General features: G+C 55.9%; 1 protein-coding gene across 1 annotated transcript in view; it reads right to left on the bottom strand.

The window, feature by feature from the left end:
• MUC4 (mucin 4, cell surface associated) overlaps positions 1 to 23,203 on the bottom strand; it is a 75,523-nt gene that overhangs the window by 35,611 nt on the left and 16,709 nt on the right. Inside the window, exons 3-9 of the mRNA XM_055111009.2 lie at positions 17,700 to 17,758; positions 17,212 to 17,364; positions 10,586 to 10,719; positions 6,296 to 6,460; positions 4,483 to 4,638; positions 3,273 to 3,403; positions 878 to 966 (exon numbers count right to left, since the gene is read on the bottom strand). Of these exons, the coding sequence (XP_054966984.1) occupies positions 878 to 966; positions 3,273 to 3,403; positions 4,483 to 4,638; positions 6,296 to 6,460; positions 10,586 to 10,719; positions 17,212 to 17,364; positions 17,700 to 17,758 (887 nt within the window). The remainder of the gene's footprint in view (positions 1 to 877; positions 967 to 3,272; positions 3,404 to 4,482; positions 4,639 to 6,295; positions 6,461 to 10,585; positions 10,720 to 17,211; positions 17,365 to 17,699; positions 17,759 to 23,203) is intronic.

Raw genomic sequence — 23,203 nt, forward strand, 5'->3', positions numbered from 1 at the left:
TTTCTACCCGCATGAAAGCTCTTTGAGAGAAAACACAGTTGGTCTTTTTCCTTTGTTTCTGGCTGTTAGCACGGTGTCCAGCACACGGCAGGTGCCCAGTAAATGATGACAATGAACGTGAGACCTCCAGGCCTCTTCTTGGTAGATTCTCTCTTTTTGAGATGGAGTCTCACTCTGTCACCCAGGCTGGAGAGCAGTGGCGCGATCTCGGCTCGCTGCAAACTCCACCTCCCAGGTTCAAACAATTCTCCTGCCTCAGCCTCTTGAGTAGCTGGAATTACAGGTGTGCGCCACAACGTCTGGCTAATTTTTGTATTTTTAGTAGAGACAGAATTTCACCATGTTGGCCAGGCTGGTCTCGAACTCCTGACCTCAAGTGATCCGCCCACCTCAGCCTCCCAAAGTGCTGGGATTACAGGTGTGAGCCATGGCGCCCAGCCGGTAGATTTTCTTAAAGGATCTCACCTGGGTTCTCATTCCTGCTCTGGACAGGACACTTGGAGTATTGTCTGAACTGCCCATTCAAATCCCACCTCCCACAAGACCCTGTCCTCACTTCCAGGATCTGGGCCCCCCAAGAGCCCTCTTGGGCTGGTTCATCTGAGGGAGGAGATGTAGCCCCCTCTGAGACTGTGCTGTGTCCAGGGGTGCAGGAGGTGCCAGCTGCTCCCTGGGCGGTGCCACATCCCACCTAGACCTGTAGGAGGTTGAACTGTGTGGGGGAGGCCCTTCAGGATGGCCGTGATGTTAGGGAGGTGCCCTCTAGGACTGCGATGGTGTATGGGCTGGAGGACACGCGAGGACTGTGATGGTGTATGGGCTGGGGGACACGCGAGGGCTTGAGGCCAGCTCAGGTGTGATAAGGTGGCACTTTTACCTGAGTTGGAATTCAGGAATCTATCAGGGCGATACCTCTCCCACACTGGCTGGGACATCAGTGGGCTGTTTTCGAAATAGCCATCTCCACTGCAGGAAAGGAGAGACTCTCAGGCCTCTGCCGTGCACAGGCTCTTGCCTCGCGGTTGCAAGGCGTCCATTCATCCCGCTAGCCGGTCAGCAGCTGGTCAACCAGCTAGGCGGGCAGTGGGTCAGTGGGTCAGCCAGCCCCCATCGTCAAGCCCCAGCACTGAGCAGGAGAGGGGACAAGATGGATGGGCAGAGGTAGGAGGCTCTAACCGATTCCACATCTGATCGCTAGCTGCAAGAAACTGGCAGGTCCGCTTGGTCATGAGACAGGGGTGTGAAAACAACAGAGTTCAGGCCTCATTTCTGTTTGTTTCCCTTCAACAAGCAGAGGGTTTGGAGCGGGACAGACTCTAGGGACAGTGTATTGTGATGGTTAAGAGCCAGTTTCTGGAGTTAGGCAGTAATGGATTCAACTGCTGATCCCCCCACTTACTAGCTTGGTGACCACAGACAAGTTACTGACCCTCTCTGATTCTTAGTTTTCACATCTGTATAAAAAGGATTACAGTGGCACCTACCTCACTGTATTGTGAGGATTAAATGCAGTAACATCTGCAAATCCCTCAGAACTGAGTGAGGCCTTGATACAACAGATGCTGCCACTGCTGCCACCACCACCACCACCATCGCCAGCACTACCACCACCACCACCATCGTCACCACCAACACTACCACCACCATCACCATCACCACCAACAACAACACTACCACCACCATCACCATCACCACCACCACCATCATCACCATCACCACCATCACCATCACCACCACCAACACTACCACCACCATCACTGCCACACCCAACACTACCACCATCGCCACCACCACCATCACCACCACCACCACCATCACCACCATCGCCACCACCATCATCACCACCATAACCACCACCATCACCACCACCATCGCCACCATCACCCCCAACACCACCATCACCACCACCATCGCCACCACCACCACCATCACCATCACCACCATCACCATCACCACCACCAACACTACCACCACCACCATCACCGCCACACCCAACACTACCACCATTGCCACCACCACCATCACCACCACCACCATCACCACCATCATCGCCACCACCATCACCACCACCACCATCACCACCACCATCGCCACCATCACCCCCAACACCACCATCACCACCATCACCACCACCATCGCCACCACCACCACCACCACCATCACCACCATCACCACCACCACTGCCACCTCCACCGCCACTACCACCACCACCACCACCACTATCACCATCACCGTCCCCAGGTGTGGGGTCCGAGCATGGCCCGGGAAGGAGGAAAGCCTGGAGCAGCCGCCTGCAGCCCCACCCTGGGTGCCTGCTGCAGAGTGGGGACTCTTGGGCTTTTCCTCCTCCCTGACACAAGCAGGATGATGCACCCCTGCGTGACACCTTCCTTGGGTGTACCTGGACCATGTGAAATTCCTAGAGTTGGGTAATTCCCCTCCTTTCTCCTTCATAGCACACCAAGAAACTAGTGAAAGTAGTGTAATCAAAGGGGTAACCTGAACACACTCAATGTAAGAGAAGACATTTGCAGCAATTATCAAGAACAAAAGACATGTGGCCTTCGTACTGATTGCCACACCCCAGCATATGGGAACAGAGATGGCTCACTGCTACATCGGAGACAGCCTCCCACACACGGGAATCCACATTTCAACCGCCCACAGCCCCGTGCCTCCTCTCTCCCTTCACCACCGGCTCCATATAAGCTTCTGGGTGCCCCCTGGATAAGTGGGTAATTCTCAGGAAGTCAGGAAGGCAGATTCTAGCCTCAGATGTCTGGGTTCAAATCTCCATGTTGCCACTTCCCAGCTCTGGGACTTTAGGCAAATTGCTAGTCTATTTGTATCTGTTTCCTGATCTGTAGAATGGGGATGATGAATAGTATCTGCGTCGTGGGGTGGCTGTGATCATGACATGCAGTAATGTACACGAAGTGTTAGTGTCATCAGTCTTGGCTGTTATTATCATGATATTTGAGAAGGTAAGAGAGGCCAGCTAATGTCAGTGGAAATCAGGGAAGCCAAAGCTCTGGGAATGATTACAACACACGGGGACTGGGATGGGAAAGGGCATGGCGGACAAATGGGTGATCTTGTCATGGGAAGCAGCCAGATGCCTGGCCCCAGTGGGAGCTGGAGTCAGCGTGAGTCAGAAGCACCAGCCAGGAGGGTTCCCGCCTTGCCCCAGGATGGGAGTGTGTGTGCAGCGAAAGCCGACTCTACACCCCTCCCTGCCAACTGCTCAGTGCTGACAGCCCCTCCCATCCTACCTGGAGAAGCCCATGAGCACCGGGTTGCCTGAGCGCTGGGCCACGTCCCACTGCATCCCACCGCTCTGGTAGAGAAACAGGGCATAGGACCTGCTCCCGTCCGTGGAGAGGATGGCTTGGTAGGTGTTGCTCTGGGGGTGGGTGGAAGCAAACACAGGGATGCCCGTGAGAGATCCGGGGTCTCCTCTCTTATGTCCCCCCGCCCGTCCCACAGCCCTGCTCTGACATGTACAGCACCTGTTCCTGGTCTGCCCACAGCAAAGGCATGGGCCCAAAATGCTGGCAAGTTTTGGGTCAGTGAGGGCAGCTTTCACCCTGGGTGTGAACGCACTTACCACGGTGGATTTGCCTTTTGGTGACTTTCTTCCAGGAGGGGAGATAAAGGGTTCTGGGTTACAATTCAGTTAGATGAGTGTTTGTTAGAGAAAGCTACCAGAACCTGAGATCAGCCAAGATACCAGAGAGCTAGAGAGGAGGCTTCATTAGCTCCCGCGCGGATATTTAAGGACATTGCCCAAATTGTCTCCTCCATCTAAACAGCATGGATGACACTGGGGTTCACTGAAGGCGCACACGTTGTCCACAGTAGGTGACCAGTGAACTTTTGTCGAGTGAATGAAGAAATGAGTGACTTTAGACCAGGCATAAGGAAGAACTTGGTGACTACAAGAGCGGGGTCCTCGGAGGGAGGACAGAGGAGATGGTGTGGTGCACCCTGTGCCCGCTGGATGAGCCTGTGCTTAAGAGCCAGAGGCTGGAGTCAGAAGAAGCTCCACTCAGGCCTGGCTTTGCCATTTGCCAGCGGCGTGACTCTGAACAAGTTACTTAACCTCTCTAACCATTGTCTTCCTCATCTGTAAAATGGGGAGCATAATACCAGACTGAGCCACGTGAAATTGTGAATAGCCAGACATTTTTGACTTACAAAAATGCCACTTGCTATGATTCAGCCTAATAATACCCGGTTTGCTGGGCTGCTGTGAGGTCAAGTAGGCAAAGGGCCGAGACAGGCCGGGCCCACAGTGAGTGCTCAGCCAACAGTGGTGGCAGTGGGGGGGGGGGGCAGTGGGGGGGTGGCGGTGGGGGGGCTTGCTATAATTAGCAATCTTTCCTAGAGCCAGAGAGGATTTTGGAAGAGTGGCCCCTGCCTAGGATTCCAGGATGTCTGACTCCCAGATAGCTCCTGGGAGCTGCCTAGGGGTCTACTCACCCCGAGGGTCCACTGGGCAGGATAGGCGTGGGCATTGACCCACGTGACCTTTAGGGTCCACCTGGCCTTGTAGCCCCCGTTGTTTGTGATCTTTCTAATCCAAGACTCGGCCTCCTGGACTAGCAGGCTGTGTTCACCATAGAACGTCTCGTATTCCTAGGAAAGGAGGGCAGATGAGAACAAGCCAACGAGGGTCCCACTCCTACACATGGACCCCCCCACTTTCTGCCTGAGGACCCTGCCCACTTTAGCCCACCCACATGGCCTGCCCTCCCCTGTCCCAGGCCTGCATTTTTGCCGTGAGCTCTTCTGAGGTGAAGTTCAATTCAAACTTGGGCTGCAGGAAGGCCTGCAGTGTGCAGACTGCAGGGTCGTGGCCCAGACGTCCAAGACCTCTGGACTTGAACTCAAGCGTCTTAGCTCAAACTGGTCCAGAGAGCAGAGCCACTCGGGCCCACTTTTACCTCCCCATGCCTAATCTGCAGCTTCTTGAGAACAGGCATGAGTCTCTTCCTCTTGGAGCCTCCACACTTCCCTGTCCGTGGCAGGGGCACGGTCCACACTTCCTGCAGTAGCTTTCATCACGTTTCCTCTGGAGTTATTCACCCAGTCCAGGAGCACAGGACGGGCCCTCTTGACTCACTTTTGTTAGGATAGACCCCCTACAGCCTGATTTTACAATCAAAGGCCGAATTGTCAGCCCCTATCCCCCGTCACCTGCAGGTCTTCTCGTGGCTGGGTTGGGGTATTCCTGGTCAGTCTCGTGGTTGGGTTGGGGTATTCCTGGTCAGTCTCGCGGCCGGGTTAGGGTATTCCTGGTCAGTCTCGCGGCCGGGTCGGGGTATTCCTGGTCAGTCTCGTGGCCAGGTCGGGGTATTCCTGGTCAGTCTCGTGGCCGGGTCGGGGTATTCCTGGTCAGTCTCGTGGCTGGGTCGGGGTATTCCTGGTCAGTCTCGTGGTTGGGTTGGGGTATTCCTGGTCAGTCTCGCGGCCGGGTTGGGGTATTCCTGGTCAGTCTCGTGGTTGGGGTATTCCTGGTCAGTCTCGTGGTTGGGTTGGGGTATTCCTGGTCAGTCTCGTGGTTGGGTTGGGGTATTCCTGGTCAGTCTCGCGGCCGGGTTGGGGTATTCCTGGACAGTCTCGTGGTTGGGTTGGGGTATTCCTGGTCAGTCTCGTGGTTGGGTTGGGGTATTCCTGGTCAGTCTCGCGGCCGGGTTGGGGTATTCCTGGTCAGTCTCGTGGTTGGGTTGGGGTATTCCTGGTCAGTCTCACGGTTGGGTTGGGGTATTCCTGGTCAGTCTCGCGGCCGGGTTGGGGTATTCCTGGTCAGTCTCGCGGCCGGGTTGGGGTATTCCTGGTCAGTCTCGCGGCCGGGTTGGGGTATTCCTGGTCAGTCTCGCGGCCGGGTTGGGGTATTCCTGGTCAGTCTCGCGGCCGGGTTGGGGTATTCCTGGTCAGTCTCGCGGCCGGGTTGGGGTATTCCTGGTCAGTCTCGTGGTTGGGTCAGGGTATTCCTGGTCAGTCTCGTGGTTGGGTTGGGGTATTCCTGGTCAGTCTCGCGGCCGGGTTGGGGTATTCCTGGTCAGTCTCGTGGTTGGGTTGGGGTATTCCTGGTCAGTCTCGTGGCTGCGTTGGGGTATTCCTGAGTCAGCTTAATGTCCCTTGACTGCTTCCTCCCACACCCATATTTAAGCCTCAGTCCCCTGCTGCAGGGGCTGTCACAGCAGCAACTATGGCAATGCCTTCCACACAGCTCTTTGTCTCCCTTGCCAGCTGCTGGGGGATCCTGACTGCCAGGCTTTGAAAGGCTCACCTGATAAAATGTGGTCCCCCGACCAGTGGAGAAGTCAGCATCGTCCCAGAATGGAGCCACCAGGGCCACAGGGTCCTGGCCTGTGAAGCCTGTTGGGAGTGGGTTGGGGTAGGAGAAAATCTGGTAGTCTGACTCTGGGAAGATGATCTGGCCATTGTCTGTGAACTGAGCACATGGGTTTTGTGGTCAGCATTCAGGGAGGGAAGTGGGGAGGAAAGTCCCAGCCTTGGTCCAGCTCCTCAAAAGCGTGACCCCCAAGGGTAGAGCTTTAGACATGCTAACAACCCCTGGAAGTCACCTCCTGTGTCCTGGCTTGGGGAGAGCCCTTTCCATGTAATCTCACAGAATGCTCCGCCCTCAGGCCATCCCTTGCGTCCTCGGGTGGTAGGTTTGGTCCTGTTTCACTGCAGATCCCTGGCTGTGGACCAGCCCCTCACAGGCACACCCCTCTTGACCAGTCCCCTGGGCCCTATCCTGAAGTTTGCGACACATTAGGTGGGGCTCAGGGGGTGGAGCCCTCCTTCCATCGCTCAGGGGGTGGAACCCTCTCTCCATCGCTCAGGGGGTGGAGCTCTCCCTCGGTTGCTTAGTGGGTGGAGCTCTCCCTCCATCGCTCAGGGGTGTAGACACCCTCTCTCCATCGCTCAGGGGTGCAGACACCCCATCTCCATCACTTAGGGGGTGGAAACCTCTCTCTATTGCTCAGCAGGTGTAGACAACCTCTCTCCATCGCTCAGGGGTGTTGATACCCTCTCTCCATCGCTCAGGGGTGTAGACACCCTCTCTCCATCGCTCAGGGGTGCAGACACCCCATCTCCATCATTTAGCGGGTGGAAACCTCTCTCCATCGCTCGGGGTATACACACCCTCTCTCCATCATTCAGGGGTGTAGACACCCTCTCTCCATCACTTAGGGGGTGGAAACCTCTCTCTATTGCTCAGCAGGTGTAGATACACTCTCTCCATCGCTCAGGGGTATAGACACCCTCTCCCCATTGCTCAGGGGTGTAGACACCCTCCCTCCATCACACAGGGGTGTAGACACCCTCCCTCCATCGCTCAGGGGTGTAGACACCCTCTCTCCATCGCTCAGGGCTGTAGACACCCTCTCTCCATCACTCAGGGGTGTAGACACCCTCTCTCCATCGCTCAGGGCTGTAGACATCCTCTCTCCATCGCTCAGGGGTGTAGACACCCTCTCTCCATCGTTCAGGGGTGTAAACACCCTGTCTCCATCGCTCAGGGGTATGGACACCCTCCCTTCATTGCTCAGGGGTGTGGACACCCTCTCCATCGTTCAGGGGTGCAGACACCCCCTCTCCATCGCTCAGGGGTGCAGACACCCTCCCTCCATCACTCAGGGGTGTAGACACCCTCTCTCCATCGCTCAGGGGTGTAGACACCCTCTCTCCATTGCTCAGGGGTGTAGACACCCTCTCTCCATTGCTCAGGGGTATAGACACCCTCCCTTCATCACTCAGGGGTGCTCAGGGGTGTAGAAACCCTCCCTTCATCGCTCAGCGGTGTAGACACCCTCTCTCCATCACTCAGGGATATAGACACCCTCTCTCCATCGCTCAGGGGTGTAGACACCCTCTCTCCATTGCTCAGGGGTGTAGACACTCTCTCTCTATTGCTCAGCAGGTGTAGACACCCTCTCTCCATCGCTCAGGGGTGCAGACACCCCATCTCCATCACTTAGCGGGTGGAAACCTCTCTCTATCGCTCAGCAGGTGTAGACACCCTCTCTCTATTGCTCAGCAGGTGTAGACACCCTCTCTCCATCGCTCAGGGGTGTAGACACCCCATCTCCATCACTTAGCGGGTGGAAACCTCTCTCCATCGCTCAGCAGGTGTAGACACCCTCTCTCCATCGCTCAGGGATGTAGACACCCTCTCTCCATAGCTCAGGGGTGCAGACACCCCATCTCCATCAGTTAGCGGGTGGAAACCTCTCTCTATCGCTCAGCAGGTGTAGACACCCTCTCTCCATCGCTCAGCAGGTGTAGACACCCTCTCTCCATCGCTCAGAGGTGCAGATACCCCATCTCCATCACCTAGCGGGTGGAAACCTCTCTCTATTGCTCAGCAGGTGTGGACACCCTCTCTCTGTCGCTCAACTGGTGTAGACACCCTCTCTCCATCGCTCAGGGGTGTAGACACCCTCTCTCCATCGCTCAGGGGTGTAGACACCCTCCCTTCATTGCTCAGGGGTGTAGACACCCTCTCTCCATTGCTCAGGGGTGTAGACACCCTCTCTCCATCGCTCAGGGGTGTAGACACCCTCTCCCCATTGCTCAGGGGTATAGACACCCTCCCTTCATCGCTCAGGGGTGCTCAGGGGTGTAGACACCCTCCCTTCATCGCTCAGGGGTGTAGACACCCTCTCTCCATCTCTCAGGGGTATAGACACCCTCTCTCCATCGCTCAGGGGTGTAGACACCCTCTCTCCATCGCTTAGGGGTGTAGACACCCTCCCTTCATTGCTCAGGGGTGTAGACACCCTCTCTCCATTGCTCAGGGGTGTAGACACCCTCTCTCCATCGCTCAGGGGTGTAGACACCCTCTCCCCATTGCTCAGGGGTATAGACACCCTCCCTTCATCGCTCAGGGGTGCTCAGGGGTGTAGACACCCTCCCTTCATCGCTCAGGGGTGTAGACACCCTCTCTCCATCTCTCAGGGGTATAGACACCCTCTCTCCATCGCTCAGGGGTGTAGACACCCTCTCTCCATCGCTCAGGGGTGAAGACACCCTCTCTCCATCGCTCAGGGGTGTAGACACCCTCCCTTCATCGCTCAGGGGTGTAGACACCCTCTCTCCATCGCTCAGGGGTGTAGACACCCTCTCTCCATCGCTCAGGGGTGTAGACACCCTCCCTTCAGCGCTCAGGGGTGTAGACACCCTCTCTCCATCGCTCAGGGGTGCAGATACCCCATCTCCATCACTTAGGGGGTGGAAACCTCTCTCTATCGCTCAGCAGGTGTAGACACCCTCTCCCCATCGTTCAGGGGTGTAGACACCCTCCCTCCATCGCTCAGGGGTGTAGACACCCTCCCTCCATCGCTCAGGGGTGTAGACACCTTCCCTCCATCGCTCAGGGGTGTAGACACCCTCTCTCCATCGCTCAGGGGTGTAGACACCCTCTCTCCATCGCTCAGGGGTGTAGACACCCTCCCTTCATCGCTCAGGGGTGTAGACACCCTCTCTCCATCACTCAGGGGTGTAGACACCCTCTCTCCATCGCTCAGGGGTGCAGACACCCCATCTCCATCGCTCAGGGGTGCAGACACCCCATCTCCATCGCTCAGGGGTGCAGACACCCCATCTCCATCACTTAGCGGGTGGAAACCTCTGTCCATCGTTCAGGGGTGTAGACACCCTCTCTCCATCGCTCAGGGGTGTAGACACCCCCTCTCCATCACTCAGGGGTGTAGACACCCTCTCTCCATTGCTCAGGGGTGCAGACACCCCATCTCCATCACTTAGCGGGTGGAAACCTCTCTCTATCGCTCAGCAGGTGTAGACACCCTCTCTCCATCGCTCAGAGGTGTAGACACCCTCTCTCTATCGCTCACGGGTGCAGACACCCTCTCTCCATCGATCAGGGGTGCAGACACCCCATCTCCATCACTTAGCGGGTGGAAACCTCTCTCTATCGCTCAGCAGGTGTAGACACCCTCTCTCCATCGCTCAGAGGTGTAGACACCCTCTCTCTATCGCTCACGGGTGCAGACACCCTCTCTCCATCGATCAGGGGTGCAGACACCCCATCTCCATCTCTTAGCAGGTGGAAACCTCTCTCTATTGCTCAGCAGGTGTAGACACCCTCTCTCCATTGCTCATCAGGTGTGGACACCCTCTGTCTATCGCTCAGCAGGTGTGGACACCCTCTCCATCGCTCAGTCGCCCTCTCATGCTGTGTTCGGACTCAGCCTCCTCCCTCAGGGCCACAGGAGCCAGGACTGTCCCTCCAACTCTGCTCCAGGAGGCAGGGACCAGGGGGCCAGAGACGAATCCCAGAAGGTGGAAACGGCAGGAACAGTCCAGTTCCCCAAGAGTAGCTTTTTACTCCTGAGAAGGCCCCGCAGAAGCAGCGGTGGGTTGGGCAGCCCTCGCCTGGCACCCGGTGTTCCTCAGGCAGAGGCCTGACATTAAGGAGGCTGTGGGGGTGGACGAGGGGCCCAGCCAAGGCTGCTTCCATTCCCTCTGCCTCTGGGTTCTGTCTCGAAGCAGGAGAGAGAAGTGGGCCCGGGGAGTTCAGGCTGCGCGGGCCGCAGCCCGGACTCACGTAGAGGGAATCACGGAGAGAGGAGCCAAGGGGGAAGCCTGTCGCCGGCTTGAAGAGTGGGGAGGTGAAGTCCACGGTCCTCCTGACAAACTTCAGGTCCCCGGCGCCTGCCCCATAGGGGAAGAGGGAAACTCCTGGGCCAGGACAGAGAAGAGCAGGAAGTCCAAGTGGGCCTGGGCCTTCTTTAGGGCTGAAAGGGATCCCAGATCGCTCCCCGCAGGCTGCCCACACCTGTCCCGTGTTCCCCGAGGGCCCCAGAGGCAGCCATCGAGGGTTCTTCTTACTCCCTCTCCACCCACATTGAATGCATGTGGTCATTTTACTCCCTAAACTGCGCCTCTCATCCTTCCCCAGCTTGGAGAAAAACAGGTTCTGCTGTCAGAATACCAGCAAACGATTCTCAATCTCTTAGTCCCAATCCTTTTCAGGGTTAAAAGACAAAAGTCCATGCTGGGTGCGGTGGCTCACGCCTGTAATCCCAGCACTTTGGGAGGCTGAGGCGGGAGGATCACGAGGTCAGGAGTTCGAGACCAGCCTGACCAAAATGGAGAAGCCCTGTCTCTACTTAAAATACAAAAATTAGCCGGGTGTGGTGGCGCATGCCTGTAATCCCAGCCACTCGGGAGGCTGAGGCAGGAGAATCGCTTGAACCCGGGAGGCTGAGGTTCCAGTGAGCTGAGATCGTGCCACTGCACTTCAGCCTGGGCAACAAGAGCGAAAACTCCGTCTCAAAAAAAAAAAAAAAAAAAAAAAGACAAAAGTCCAGCGCAATGAAGATGAGTAACTGCAAAGCCCTTTTCAGGGAATGAGACTTGTTTCCTAAGACGACCTTTCTCCAGATAAACTTGAAGACCCCTCCAATTTAACCTAGGACTCCCTAGAGGCCCTCGGGCTCCAGTTTGAGAAACCTTGTCCCAAATATTTCTCGCAGCTGCCGACTCCTTGGCGCCCTTCCCTGGTCCTGCTTGGAAACCCACAGGCTCTCCTGGCCTCCTCACTGCCTGCAAATCGGACCGCTCCAGGCACCACTTGTTAAATGCCATTTGTACAATGCAAAACTGAGTCCTCCCTGGCTCCCGTTGCCTACAGGATTCCCCGCATGCCGGCCGCACTTTTTGCTCCCCTTCTTCTCATTTTCAGCCACCCCAAATGCTTCGGGGATCCGCTCCCCATGCAGCACCGGGACGACTTTCTGCAGCCATACCTACCACACTCGTACCTTCCACACCCATACCTTCCACGGCCATATCTTCCACGGCCATACCTTCCAAGGCCATACCTTCCACACCCTTACCTTCCACACCCATACCTTCCACAGTCATACCTTCCACACCCAAACCTTCCACACCCATAACTTCCACACCCTTACCTTCCACACCCATAACTTCCACACCCTTACCTTCCACACCCATACCTTCCACACCCTTACCTTCCACGGCCATACCTTCCACACCCTTACCTTCCACGGCCATACCTTCCACAGTCATACCTTCCACACCCATACCTTCCACACCCATACCTTCCACACCCATACCTTCCACACCCTTACCTTCCACACCCATACCTTCCACACCCTTACCTTCCACGGCCATATCTTCCACGGCCATACCTTCCACGGCCATACCTTCCACACCCTTACCTTCCACACCCATACCTTCCACAGTCATACCTTCCACACCCATACCTTCCACACCCATACCTTCCACACCCATACCTTCCACACCCTTACCTTCCACACCCATACATTCCACACCCTTACCTTCCACGGCCATACCTTCCACACCCTTACCTTCCACGGCCATAACTTCCACGGCCATACCTTCCACACCCTTACCTTCCACGGCCATATCTTCCACGGCCATACCTTCCACGGCCATACCTTCCACGGCCATACCTTCCACACCCATACCTTCCACACCCATACTTTCCACGGCCATACCTTCCACACCCATACTTTCCACGGCCATACCTTCCACACCCATACTTTCCACGGCCATACCTTCCACACCCATACTTTCCACGGCCATACCGTCCACGGCCATACCTTCCACAGCCATACCTTCCACACCCATGCCTTCCACATCCATACCTTCCACACCCATACCTTCCACGGCCATACCTTCCACGGCCATAACTTCCACACCCATACCTTCCACACCCTTACCTTCCACACCCATAACTTCCACACCCATACCTTCCACACCCATACCTTCCACACGCTTACCTTCCACGGCCATACCTTCCACATCCATACCTTCCACACCCATACCTTCCACACCCTTACCTTCCACGCCCATACCTTCCACGGCCATATCTTCCACAGTCATACCTTCCACACACTTACCTTCCACGGCCATACCTTCCACATCCATACCTTCCACACCCATAAATTCCACGGCCATACCTTCCACACCCATACCTTCCACACCCTTACCTTCCACACCCTTAACTTCCATGCACATACATTCCACACCTTCACCTTCCACGGCCATACCTTCCACACCCATAACTTCCACACCCATACCTTCCAAATCCATACCTTCCACAGCCATACCTTCCACACCCATACCTTCCACACCCATACCTTCCACACCCTAAACTTCCACACCCATACCTTCCACACCCTAAACTTCCACACCCATACCTTCCACACCCATACCTTCCACAGTCATACCTTCCACACCCATACCTTCCACACCCATACCTTCCATGGCCATACCTTCCACACCCTTACCTTCCACACCCATACCTTCCACACCCATACCTTCCACACCCATACCTTCCACACCCTTACCTTCCACACCCATACCTTCCACACCCATACCTTCCACACCCATACCTTCCACACCCTTACCTTCCACACCCATACCTTCCACAGTCATAACTTCCACACCCATACCTTTCACACCCTTACCTTCCACACCCATACCTTCCACACCCATACCTTCCACACCCTTACCTTCCACACCCATACCATCCACACCCTTACCTTCCACACCCACACCTTCCACACCCATACCTTCCACACCCTTAACTTCCACACCCATACCTTCCACACCCATACCTTCCACACCCATACCTTCCACACCCTTACCTTCCACAGCCATAACTTCCACACCCATACCTTCCACACCCATACCTTCCACACCCATACCTTCCACACCCATACCTTCCACAGCCTTACCTTCCACAGCCATACCTTCCACACCCTAAACTTCCACACCCATACCTTCCACAGTCATAACTTCCACACCCATAGCTTCCACACCCATACCTTCCACACCCATATCTTCCACACCCATACCTTCCACACCCATACCTTCCACACCCTTACCTTCCACACCCATACCTTCCACACCCATACCTTCCACACCCTAAACTTCCACACCCATACCTTCCACAGTCATACCTTCCACACCCATAGCTTCCACACCCATACCTTCCACACCCATACCTTCCACGGCCATACCTTCCACACCCATAGCTTCCACACCCATAGCTTCCACACCCATACCTTCCACAGTCATACCTTCCACACCCATAGCTTCCACACCCATACCTTCCACGGCCATACCTTCCAAACCCTTACCTTCCACACCCATACCTTCCACACCCATACCTTCCACACCCATACCTTCCACACCCATACCTTCCACATCCATACCTTCCACATCCATACCTTCCACACCCATACGTTCCACACCCATACCTTCCACACCCATACCTTCCACACCCTTACTTTCCACACCCATACCTTCCACACCCATACCTTCCACATCCATACCTTCCACACCCTTACCTTCCACACCCATACCTTCCACACCCATACCTTCCACACCCATACCTTCCACACCCTTACCTTCCACACCCATACCTTCCACACCCTTACCTTCCACAGCCATACCTTCCACACCCATACCTTCCACACCCATACCTTCCACGGCCATACCTTCCACACCCATACCTTCCACGGCCATACCTTCCACACCCATACCTTCCACACCCTTACCTTCCACAGCCATACCTTCCACACCCATACCTTCCACACCCATACCTTCCACGGCCATACCTTCCACACCCTAAACTTCCACACCCATACCTTCCACAGTCATACCTTCCACACCCATACCTTCCACACCCATACCTTCCACACGCATACCTTCCACGGCCATACCTTCCACACCCTAAACTTCCACACCCATACCTTCCACAGTCATACCTTCCACACCCATACCTTCCACACCCTTACCTTCCACAGCCATACCTTCCACACCCATACCTTCCACACCCATACCTTCCATGGCCATACCTTCCAAACCCTTACCTTCCACACCCATAACTTCCACACCCATACCTTCCACACCCTTACCTTCCACACCCATACATTCCACACCCTTACCTTCCACGGCCATACCTTCCACACCCTTACCTTCCACGGCCATAACTTCCACGGCCATACCTTCCACACCCTTACCTTCCACGGCCATACCTTCCACACCCTTACCTTCCACGGCCATAACTTCCACGGCCATACCTTCCACACCCTTACCTTCCACGGCCATACCTTCCACAGTCATACCTTCCACACCCATACCTTCCACACCCATACCTTCCACACCCATACCTTCCACACCCTTACCTTCCACACCCATACCTTCCACACCCTTACCTTCCACGGCCATATCTTCCACGGCCATACCTTCCACGGCCATACCTTCCACACCCTTACCTTCCACACCCATACCTTCCACAGTCATACCTTCCACACCCATAACTTCCACACCCATACCTTCCACACCCATACCTTCCACACCCTTAACTTCCACACCCATACATTCCACACCCTTACCTTCCACGGCCATACCTTCCACACCCTTACCTTCCACGGCCATAACTTCCACGGCCATACCTTCCACACCCTTACCTTCCACGGCCATATCTTCCACGGCCATACCTTCCACGGCCATACCTTCCACGGCCATACCTTCCACACCCATACCTTCCACACCCATACTTTCCACGGCCATACCTTCCACACCCATACTTTCCACGGCCATACCTTCCACACCCATACTTTCCACGGCCATACCTTCCACACCCATACTTTCCACGGCCATACCATCCACGGCCATACCTTCCACACCCATACCTTCCACACCCATACCTTCCACATCCATACCTTCCACACCCATACCTTCCACGGCCATACCTTCCACGGCCATAACTTCCACACCCATACCTTCCACACCCTTACCTTCCACACCCATAACTTCCACACCCATACCTTCCACACCCATACCTTCCACACGCTTACCTTCCACGGCCATACCTTCCACATCCATACCTTCCACACCCATACCTTCCACACCCTTACCTTCCACGCCCATACCTTCCACGGCCATATCTTCCACAGTCATACCTTCCACACACTTACCTTCCACGGCCATAACTTCCACATCCATACCTTCCACACCCATAACTTCCACGGCCATACCTTCCACACCCATACCTTCCACACCCTTACCTTCCACACCCTTAACTTCCACGCACATACATTCCACACCTTCACCTTCCTCGGCCATACCTTCCACACCCATACCTTCCACACCCATACCTTCCAAATCCATACCTTCCACAGCCATACCTTCCACACCCATACCTTCCACACCCATACCTTCCACACCCATACCTTCCACGGCCATACCTTCCACACCCTAAACTTCCACACCCATACCTTCCACACCCATACCTTCCACAGTCATATCTTCCACACCCATACCTTCCACACCCATACCTTCCACGGCCATACCTTCCACATCCTTACCTTCCACACCCACACCTTCCACACCCATACCTTCCAAACCCATACCTTCCACACCCTTACCTTCCACACCCATACCTTCCACACCCTTACCTTCGACACCCATACCTTCCACACCCATACCTTCCACATCCATACCTTCCACACCCATACCTTCCACACCCATACGTTCCACACCCATACCTTCCACAGCCATACCTTCCACACCCTTACCTTCCACACCCATACCTTCCACGGCCATACCTTCCACACCCTTACCTTCCACACCCATACCTTCCACACCCATACCTTCCACACCCTTACCTTCCACACCCATACCTTCCACACCCATACCTTCCACATCCATACCTTCCACACCCATACCTTCCACACCCATATGTTCCACACCCATACCTTCCACACCCTTACCTTCCACACCCATACCTTCCACACTCATACCTTCCACACCTTTGTTCCAGCTGTTCCCGCCCTCCTCCCTACCTGGGGTGCTCCTCCATCGCCGGCTCTGCATTCCTTAGGGCCTTCCATTGTGTGCACTTAGACCCTGGGATGAGTCCTCTAACCGCTTCTACCAGACCGTCCATCTATCCCTTCCTGAATGGCACTGGGGTCATTTCTCTGTCTCCAGCTCCTGGCCCAGTGCCATGCACAAAGCCAGCCCTCAGCAGCGACTCCGATGCTGTGTCCCTGTCCTCAGTAAGGCCCTCCCCACCCGAGAGAGCAGAGACTGTGGGAAGTAGGCTGAGAGGGAGCCTTCAGTTACATCACCCCTCAAAAGGCACAGGCCTGGCCTGTATGGCCTCACCTTTCTCAGGCAGGATGGGGATGGGGGCAGCTGTGGAGCGGGTGTGCATGGCAGTGCTGGGAGTGGTGGAAATGATGGTCTGGGAGGTTGTGGGGGGTGCTGATGTGGCTGTGTGTCTCCCACCGTCTGTCTTCAGTGATGGTGTTGTCATTCCTGGACACGTGAAAAGAGAAGGCAGGGGTGTTTCTTACAGTAACGAAACAGCAGAGTCAAAGAGATTCAAAGAAATCAGGAGCTGAAAGAGAGAGCTGGAAACTCCTTGTCTCTCCCCTGCTCATATCCAAACTACTCTCGACATCAGTGCTTTTCGATTGGGGCACAAAGGAGGGTGAGCCTGTCACCCACCACACCCATCACCTCCTCCCCTGTGGGACCTGACTCAGCCCCACCAGGTAATGCGAATGCACCAGTGTTCTCAGGTACTCCTTAGGCTGAATTCCGCCAAGGGGCCCACTGGGAGAGATAAAGACCAGGCAGATGGCAGCTACCTGATGTTTCCATCTTCAGAGGGGAGTCCGAGGATACTGTGGAAGCTGAGGTAGCACTGCTGACAGGAAGAGGGGTGGTGTCACCTGTGGATACTGAGGAAGCGTCGGTGACAGGAAGAGGGGTGGTGTCACCTGTGGATACTGAGGAAGGGCTGGTGACAGGAAGAGGGGTGGCGTGACCTGTGGATACTGAGGAAGCGTCGGTGACAGGAAGAGGGTTGGCGTGACCTGTGGATGCTGAGGAAGGGCTGGTGACAGGAAGAGGGGTGGCGTGACCTGTGGATACTGAGGAAGTATCAGTGACAGGAAGAGGGGTGGTGTCACCTGTGGATGCTGAGGAAGAGATGGTGACAGGAAGAGGGGTGGTGTGACCTGTGGATACTGAGGAAGCGTCGGTGACAGGAAGAGAGGTGGTGTCACCTGTGGATACTGAGGAAGCGTCGGTGACAGGAAGAGAGGTGGTGTCACCTGTGGATACTGAGGAAGCGTCGGTGACAGAAAGAGGGGTGGTGTCACCTGTGGATACTGAGGGAGCGTCGGTGACAGGAAGAGGGGTGGTGTCACCTGTGGATACTGAGGAAGTGTCGGTGACAGGAAGAGGGGTGGCGTGACCTGTGGATACTGAGGAAGCATCGGTGACAGGAAGAGGGGTGGTGTCACCTGTGGATACTGAGGAAGGACTGGTGACAGGAAGAGGGGTGGCGTGACCTGTGGATACTGAGGAAGCGTCGGTGACAGGAAGAGGGGTGGTGTCACCTGTGGATACTGAGGAAGCGTCGGTGACAGGAAGAGGGGTGATGTCACCTGTGGATGCTGAGGAAGGGCTGGTGACAGGAAGAGACGTGGTGTCACCTCTGGATACTGAGGAAGTGTCGGTGACAGGAAGAGGGGTGGTGTCACCTGTGGATACTGAGGAAGGGCTGGTGACAGGAAGAGGGGTGGCGTGACCTGTGGATGCTGAGGAAACGTCGGTGACAGGAAGAGGGTTGGCGTCACCTGTGGATGCTGAGGAAGGGCTGCTGACAGGAAGAGGGGTGGCGTGACCTGTGGATACTGAGGAAGTATCAGTGACAGGAAGAGGGGTGGTGTCACCTGTGGATGCTGAGGAAGAGATGGTGACAGGAAGAGGGGTGCTGTGACCTGTGGATACTGAGGAAGCGTCGGTGACAGGAAGAGAGGTGGTGTCACCTGTGGATACTGAGGAAGCGTTGGTGACAGAAAGAGGGGTGGTGTCACCTGTGGATACTGAGGGAGCGTCGGTGACAGGAAGAGGGGTGGTGTCACCTGTGGATACTGAGGAAGTGTCAGTGACAGGAAGAGGGGTGGCGTGACCTGTGGATACTGAGGAAGCTTCGGTGACAGGAAGAGGGGTGGTGTCACCTGTGGATACTGAGGAAGTGTCGGTGACAGGAAGAGAGGTGGTGTCACCTGTGGATACTGAGGAAGCGTCGGTGACAGGAAGAGCGGTGGCGTGACCTGTGGATGGTGAGGAAGCGTCAGTGACAGGAAGAGGGGTGGCGTGACCTGTGGATGCTGAGGAAGCTTCGGTGACAGGAAGAGGGGTGGTGTCACCTGTGGATACTGAGGAAGTGTCGGTGACAGGAAGAGGGGTGGCGTGACCTGTGGATACTGAGGAAGCGTCAGTGACAGGAAGAGCGGTGGCGTGACCTGTGGATGGTGAGGAAGGGCTGGTGACAGGAAGAGGGGTGGTATCACCTGTGGATACTGAGGAAGTGTCGGTGACAGGAAGAGGAGTAACGTGACCTGTGGATGCTGAGGAAGCGTCGGTGACAGGAAGAGGGTTGGCGTGACCTGTGGATACTGAGGAAGTGTCGGCGACAGGAAGAGAAGTGGCGTGACCTGTGGATGGTGAGGAAGGGCTGGTGACAAGAAGAGAGGTGGTGTCACCTGTGGATACTGAAGAAGTGTCGGTGACAGGAAGAGAGTTGTCGTGACCTGTGGATGGTGAGGAAGCGTCGGTGACAGGAAGAGGGGTTGCGTGACCTGTGGATGCTGAGGAAGGGCTGGTGACAAGAAGAGAGGTGGTGTCACCTGTGGATACTAAGGAAGCGTCGGTGACAGGAAGAGAGGTGGCGTGACCTGTAGATACTGAGGAAGCGTCGGTGACAGGAAGAGAGTTGGTGTCGCCTGTAGATAGTGAGGAAGCATCGGTGACAGGAAGAGGGGTGGTGTCACCTGTGGATACTGAGGAATCGTCGGTGACAGGAAGAGGGGTGGTGTGACCTGTGGATACTGAGGAAGGGCTGGTGACAGGGAGAGAGGTGGTGTGACCTGTGGATACTGAGGAAGCATCGGTGACAGGAAGAGAGGTCGTGTCACCTGTAGATAGTGAGGAAGTGTCAGTGACAGGAAGAGGGGTGGCGTGACCTGTGGATGGTGAGGAAGCGTCGGTGACAGGAAGAGGGTTGGCGTGACCTGTGGATGCTGAGGAAGGGCTAGTGACAGGAAGAGAGGTGGCCTGACCTGTGGATACTGAGGAAGCGTTGGTGACAGGAAGAGAGGTGGCGTGACCTGTGGATACTGAGGAAGCGTCGGTGACAGAAAGAGGGGTGGCGTGACCTGTGGATACTGAGGAAGGGCTGGTGACAGGAAGAGGGGTGGTGTCACCTGTGGATACTGAGGAAGTGTCGGGGACAGGAAGAGAGGTCGTGTCACCTGTGGATACTGAGGAAGCGTCGGTGACAGGAAGAGGGGTGGCGTGACCTGTGGATACTGAGGACGGGCTGGTGACAGTAAGAGGGGTGGCGCCACCTGTGGATGCTGAGGAAGGGCTGGTGATAGGAAGAGAGGTGGTGTGACCTGTGGATACTGAAGAAGCTTCGGTGACAGGAAGAGGGGTGGTGTCACCTGTGGATACTGAGGAAGCGACGGTGACAGGAAGAGATGTGGTGTGACCTGTGGATACTGAGGAAGCGTCGGTGACAGGAAGAGGGGTGGCGTGACCTGTGGATGCTGACGAAGGGCTGGTGACAGGAAGAGAGGTGGCCTGACCTGTGGATACAGAGGAAGTGACGGTGAAAGGAAGAGAGGTGGCATGACCTGTGGATACTGAGGAAGCATCGGTGACAGGAAGAGAGGTGGTGTCACCTCTGGAAGCTGAGGAAGGGCTGGTGACAGGAAGAGGGGTGGCGTGACCTGTGGATACTGAGGAAGGGCTGGTGACAGGAAGAGGGGTGGTGTGACCTGTGGATACTGAGGAAGCGTCGGTGACAGGAAGAGGGGTGGTGTCACCTGTGGATACTGAGGGAGTGTCGGTGACAGGAAGAAGGGTGGCGTGACCTGTGGATACTGAGGAAGCGTCGGTGACAGGAAGAGAATTGGCGTGACCTGTGGATACTGAGGAAGCGTCGGTGACAGGAAGAGAGGTGGTGTCACCTGTGGATACTGAGGAAGCGTCGGTGACAGGAAGAGGGGTGGCGTGACCTGTGGATACTGAGGAAGGGCTAGTGACAGGAAGAGAGGTGGTGTCACCTGGGGATACTGAGGAAGTGTCAGTGACGGGAAGAGGGGTGGCCTGACCTGTGGATGCTGAGGAAGCGTCGGTGACAGGAAGAGGGGTGGCGTGACCTGTGGATACTGAGGAAGCTTCGGGGACAAGAAGAGAAGTTGTGTCACCTGTGGATACTAAGGAAGCGTCGGTGACAGGAAGATGGGTGCTGTCACCTGTGGATACTGAGGAAGCGTCGGTGACAGGAAGATGGGTGCTGTCACCTGTGGATACTGAGGAAGCGTCGGTGACAGGAAGAGGGGTGGTTTCACCTGTGGATAATGAGGAAGCGTCGGTGACAGGAAGAGATGTGGCGTGACGTGTGGATACTGAGGACGGGCTAGTGACTGTAAGAGGGGTGGCGTGGCCTGTGGATACTGAGGACGGGCTAGTGACTGTAAGAGGGGTGGCGTGACCTGTGGATGCTGAGGAAGGGCTCGTGACAGGAAGAGGGGTGGTGTCACCTGTGGATACTGAGGAAGCGACGGTGACAGGAAGAGATGTGGCGTGACGTGTGGATACTGAGGAAGCGTCGGTGACAGGAAGAGGGGTGGCATGACCTGTGGATGCTGAGGAAGGGCTGGTGACAAGAAGAGAGGTGGTGTCACCTGTGGATACTAAGGAAGCGTCGGTGACAGGAAGAGAGGTGGCGTGACCTGTAGATACTGAGGAAGCGTCGGTGACAGGAAGAGAGTTGGTGTCGCCTGTAGATAGTGAGGAAGCATCGGTGACAGGAAGAGGGGTGGTGTCACCTGTGGATACTGAGGAATCGTCGGTGACAGGAAGAGGGGTGGTGTGACCTGTGGATACTGAGGAAGGGCTGGTGACAGGGAGAGAGGTGGTGTGACCTGTGGATACTGAGGAAGCATCGGTGACAGGAAGAGAGGTCGTGTCACCTGTAGATAGTGAGGAAGTGTCAGTGACAGGAAGAGGGGTGGCGTGACCTGTGGATGCTGAGGAAGGGCTGGTGACAGGAAGAGAGGTGGCCTGACCTGTGGATACTGAGGAAGTGACGGTGACAGGAAGAGAGGTGGCGTGACCTGTGGATACTGAGGAAGTGACGGTGACAGGAAGAGAGGTGGCGTGACCTGTGGATACTGAGGAAGCGTCGGTGACAGGAAGAGGGGTGGCTTGACCTGTGGATACTGAGGAAGGCCTGGTGACAGGAAGAGAGGTGGTGTCACCTGTGGATACTGAGGAAGCGTTGGTGACAGGAGGAGAGGTGGCGTGACCTGTGGGTCGTGAGGAAGCGTCGGTGACAGGAAGAGGGGTGGTGTCACCTCTGGATGCTGAGGAAGGGCTGGTGACAGGAAGAGGGGTGGCGTGACCTGTGGATACTGTGGAAGGGCTGGTGACAGGAAGAGGTGTGGTGTCACCTGTGGATGGTGAGGAAGGGCTGGTGACAGGAAGAGGGGTGGTGTGACCTGTGGATACTGAGGAAGCGTGGGTGACAGGAAAAGAGGTGGTGTCACCTGTGGATACTGAGGAAGCGTCGGTGACAGGAAGAGGGGTGGTGTCACCTGTGGATACTGAGGGAGTGTCGGTGACAGGAAGAGAGGGGGTGTCACCTGTGGATACTGAGGAAGCGTCGGTGACAGGAAGAGGGGTGGCATGACCTGTGGATACTGAGGAAGGGCTAGTGACAGGAAGAGAGGTGGTGTCACCTGGGGATACTGAGGAAGTGTCCGTGACAGGAAGAGGGGTGGCCTGACCTGTGGATGGTGAGGAAGCGTCGGTGACAGGAAGAGGGGTGGCGTGACCTGTGGATACTGAGGAAGCTTCGGGGACAGGAAGAGGGGTGGCATGACCTGTGGATACTGAGGAAGGGCTAGTGACAGGAAGAGAGGTGGTGTCACCTGGGGATACTGAGGAAGTGTCCGTGACAGGAAGAGGGGTGTCATGACCTGTGGATGGTGAGGAAGCGTCGGTGACAGGAAGAGGGGTTGCGTGACCTGTGGATGCTGAGGAAGGGCTGGTGACAAGAAGAGAGGTGGTG

Source organism: Pan paniscus, chromosome 2 (assembly GCF_029289425.2).
Source record: "Pan paniscus chromosome 2, NHGRI_mPanPan1-v2.0_pri, whole genome shotgun sequence".
Classification (NCBI taxonomy): Eukaryota; Metazoa; Chordata; class Mammalia; order Primates; family Hominidae; genus Pan; species Pan paniscus.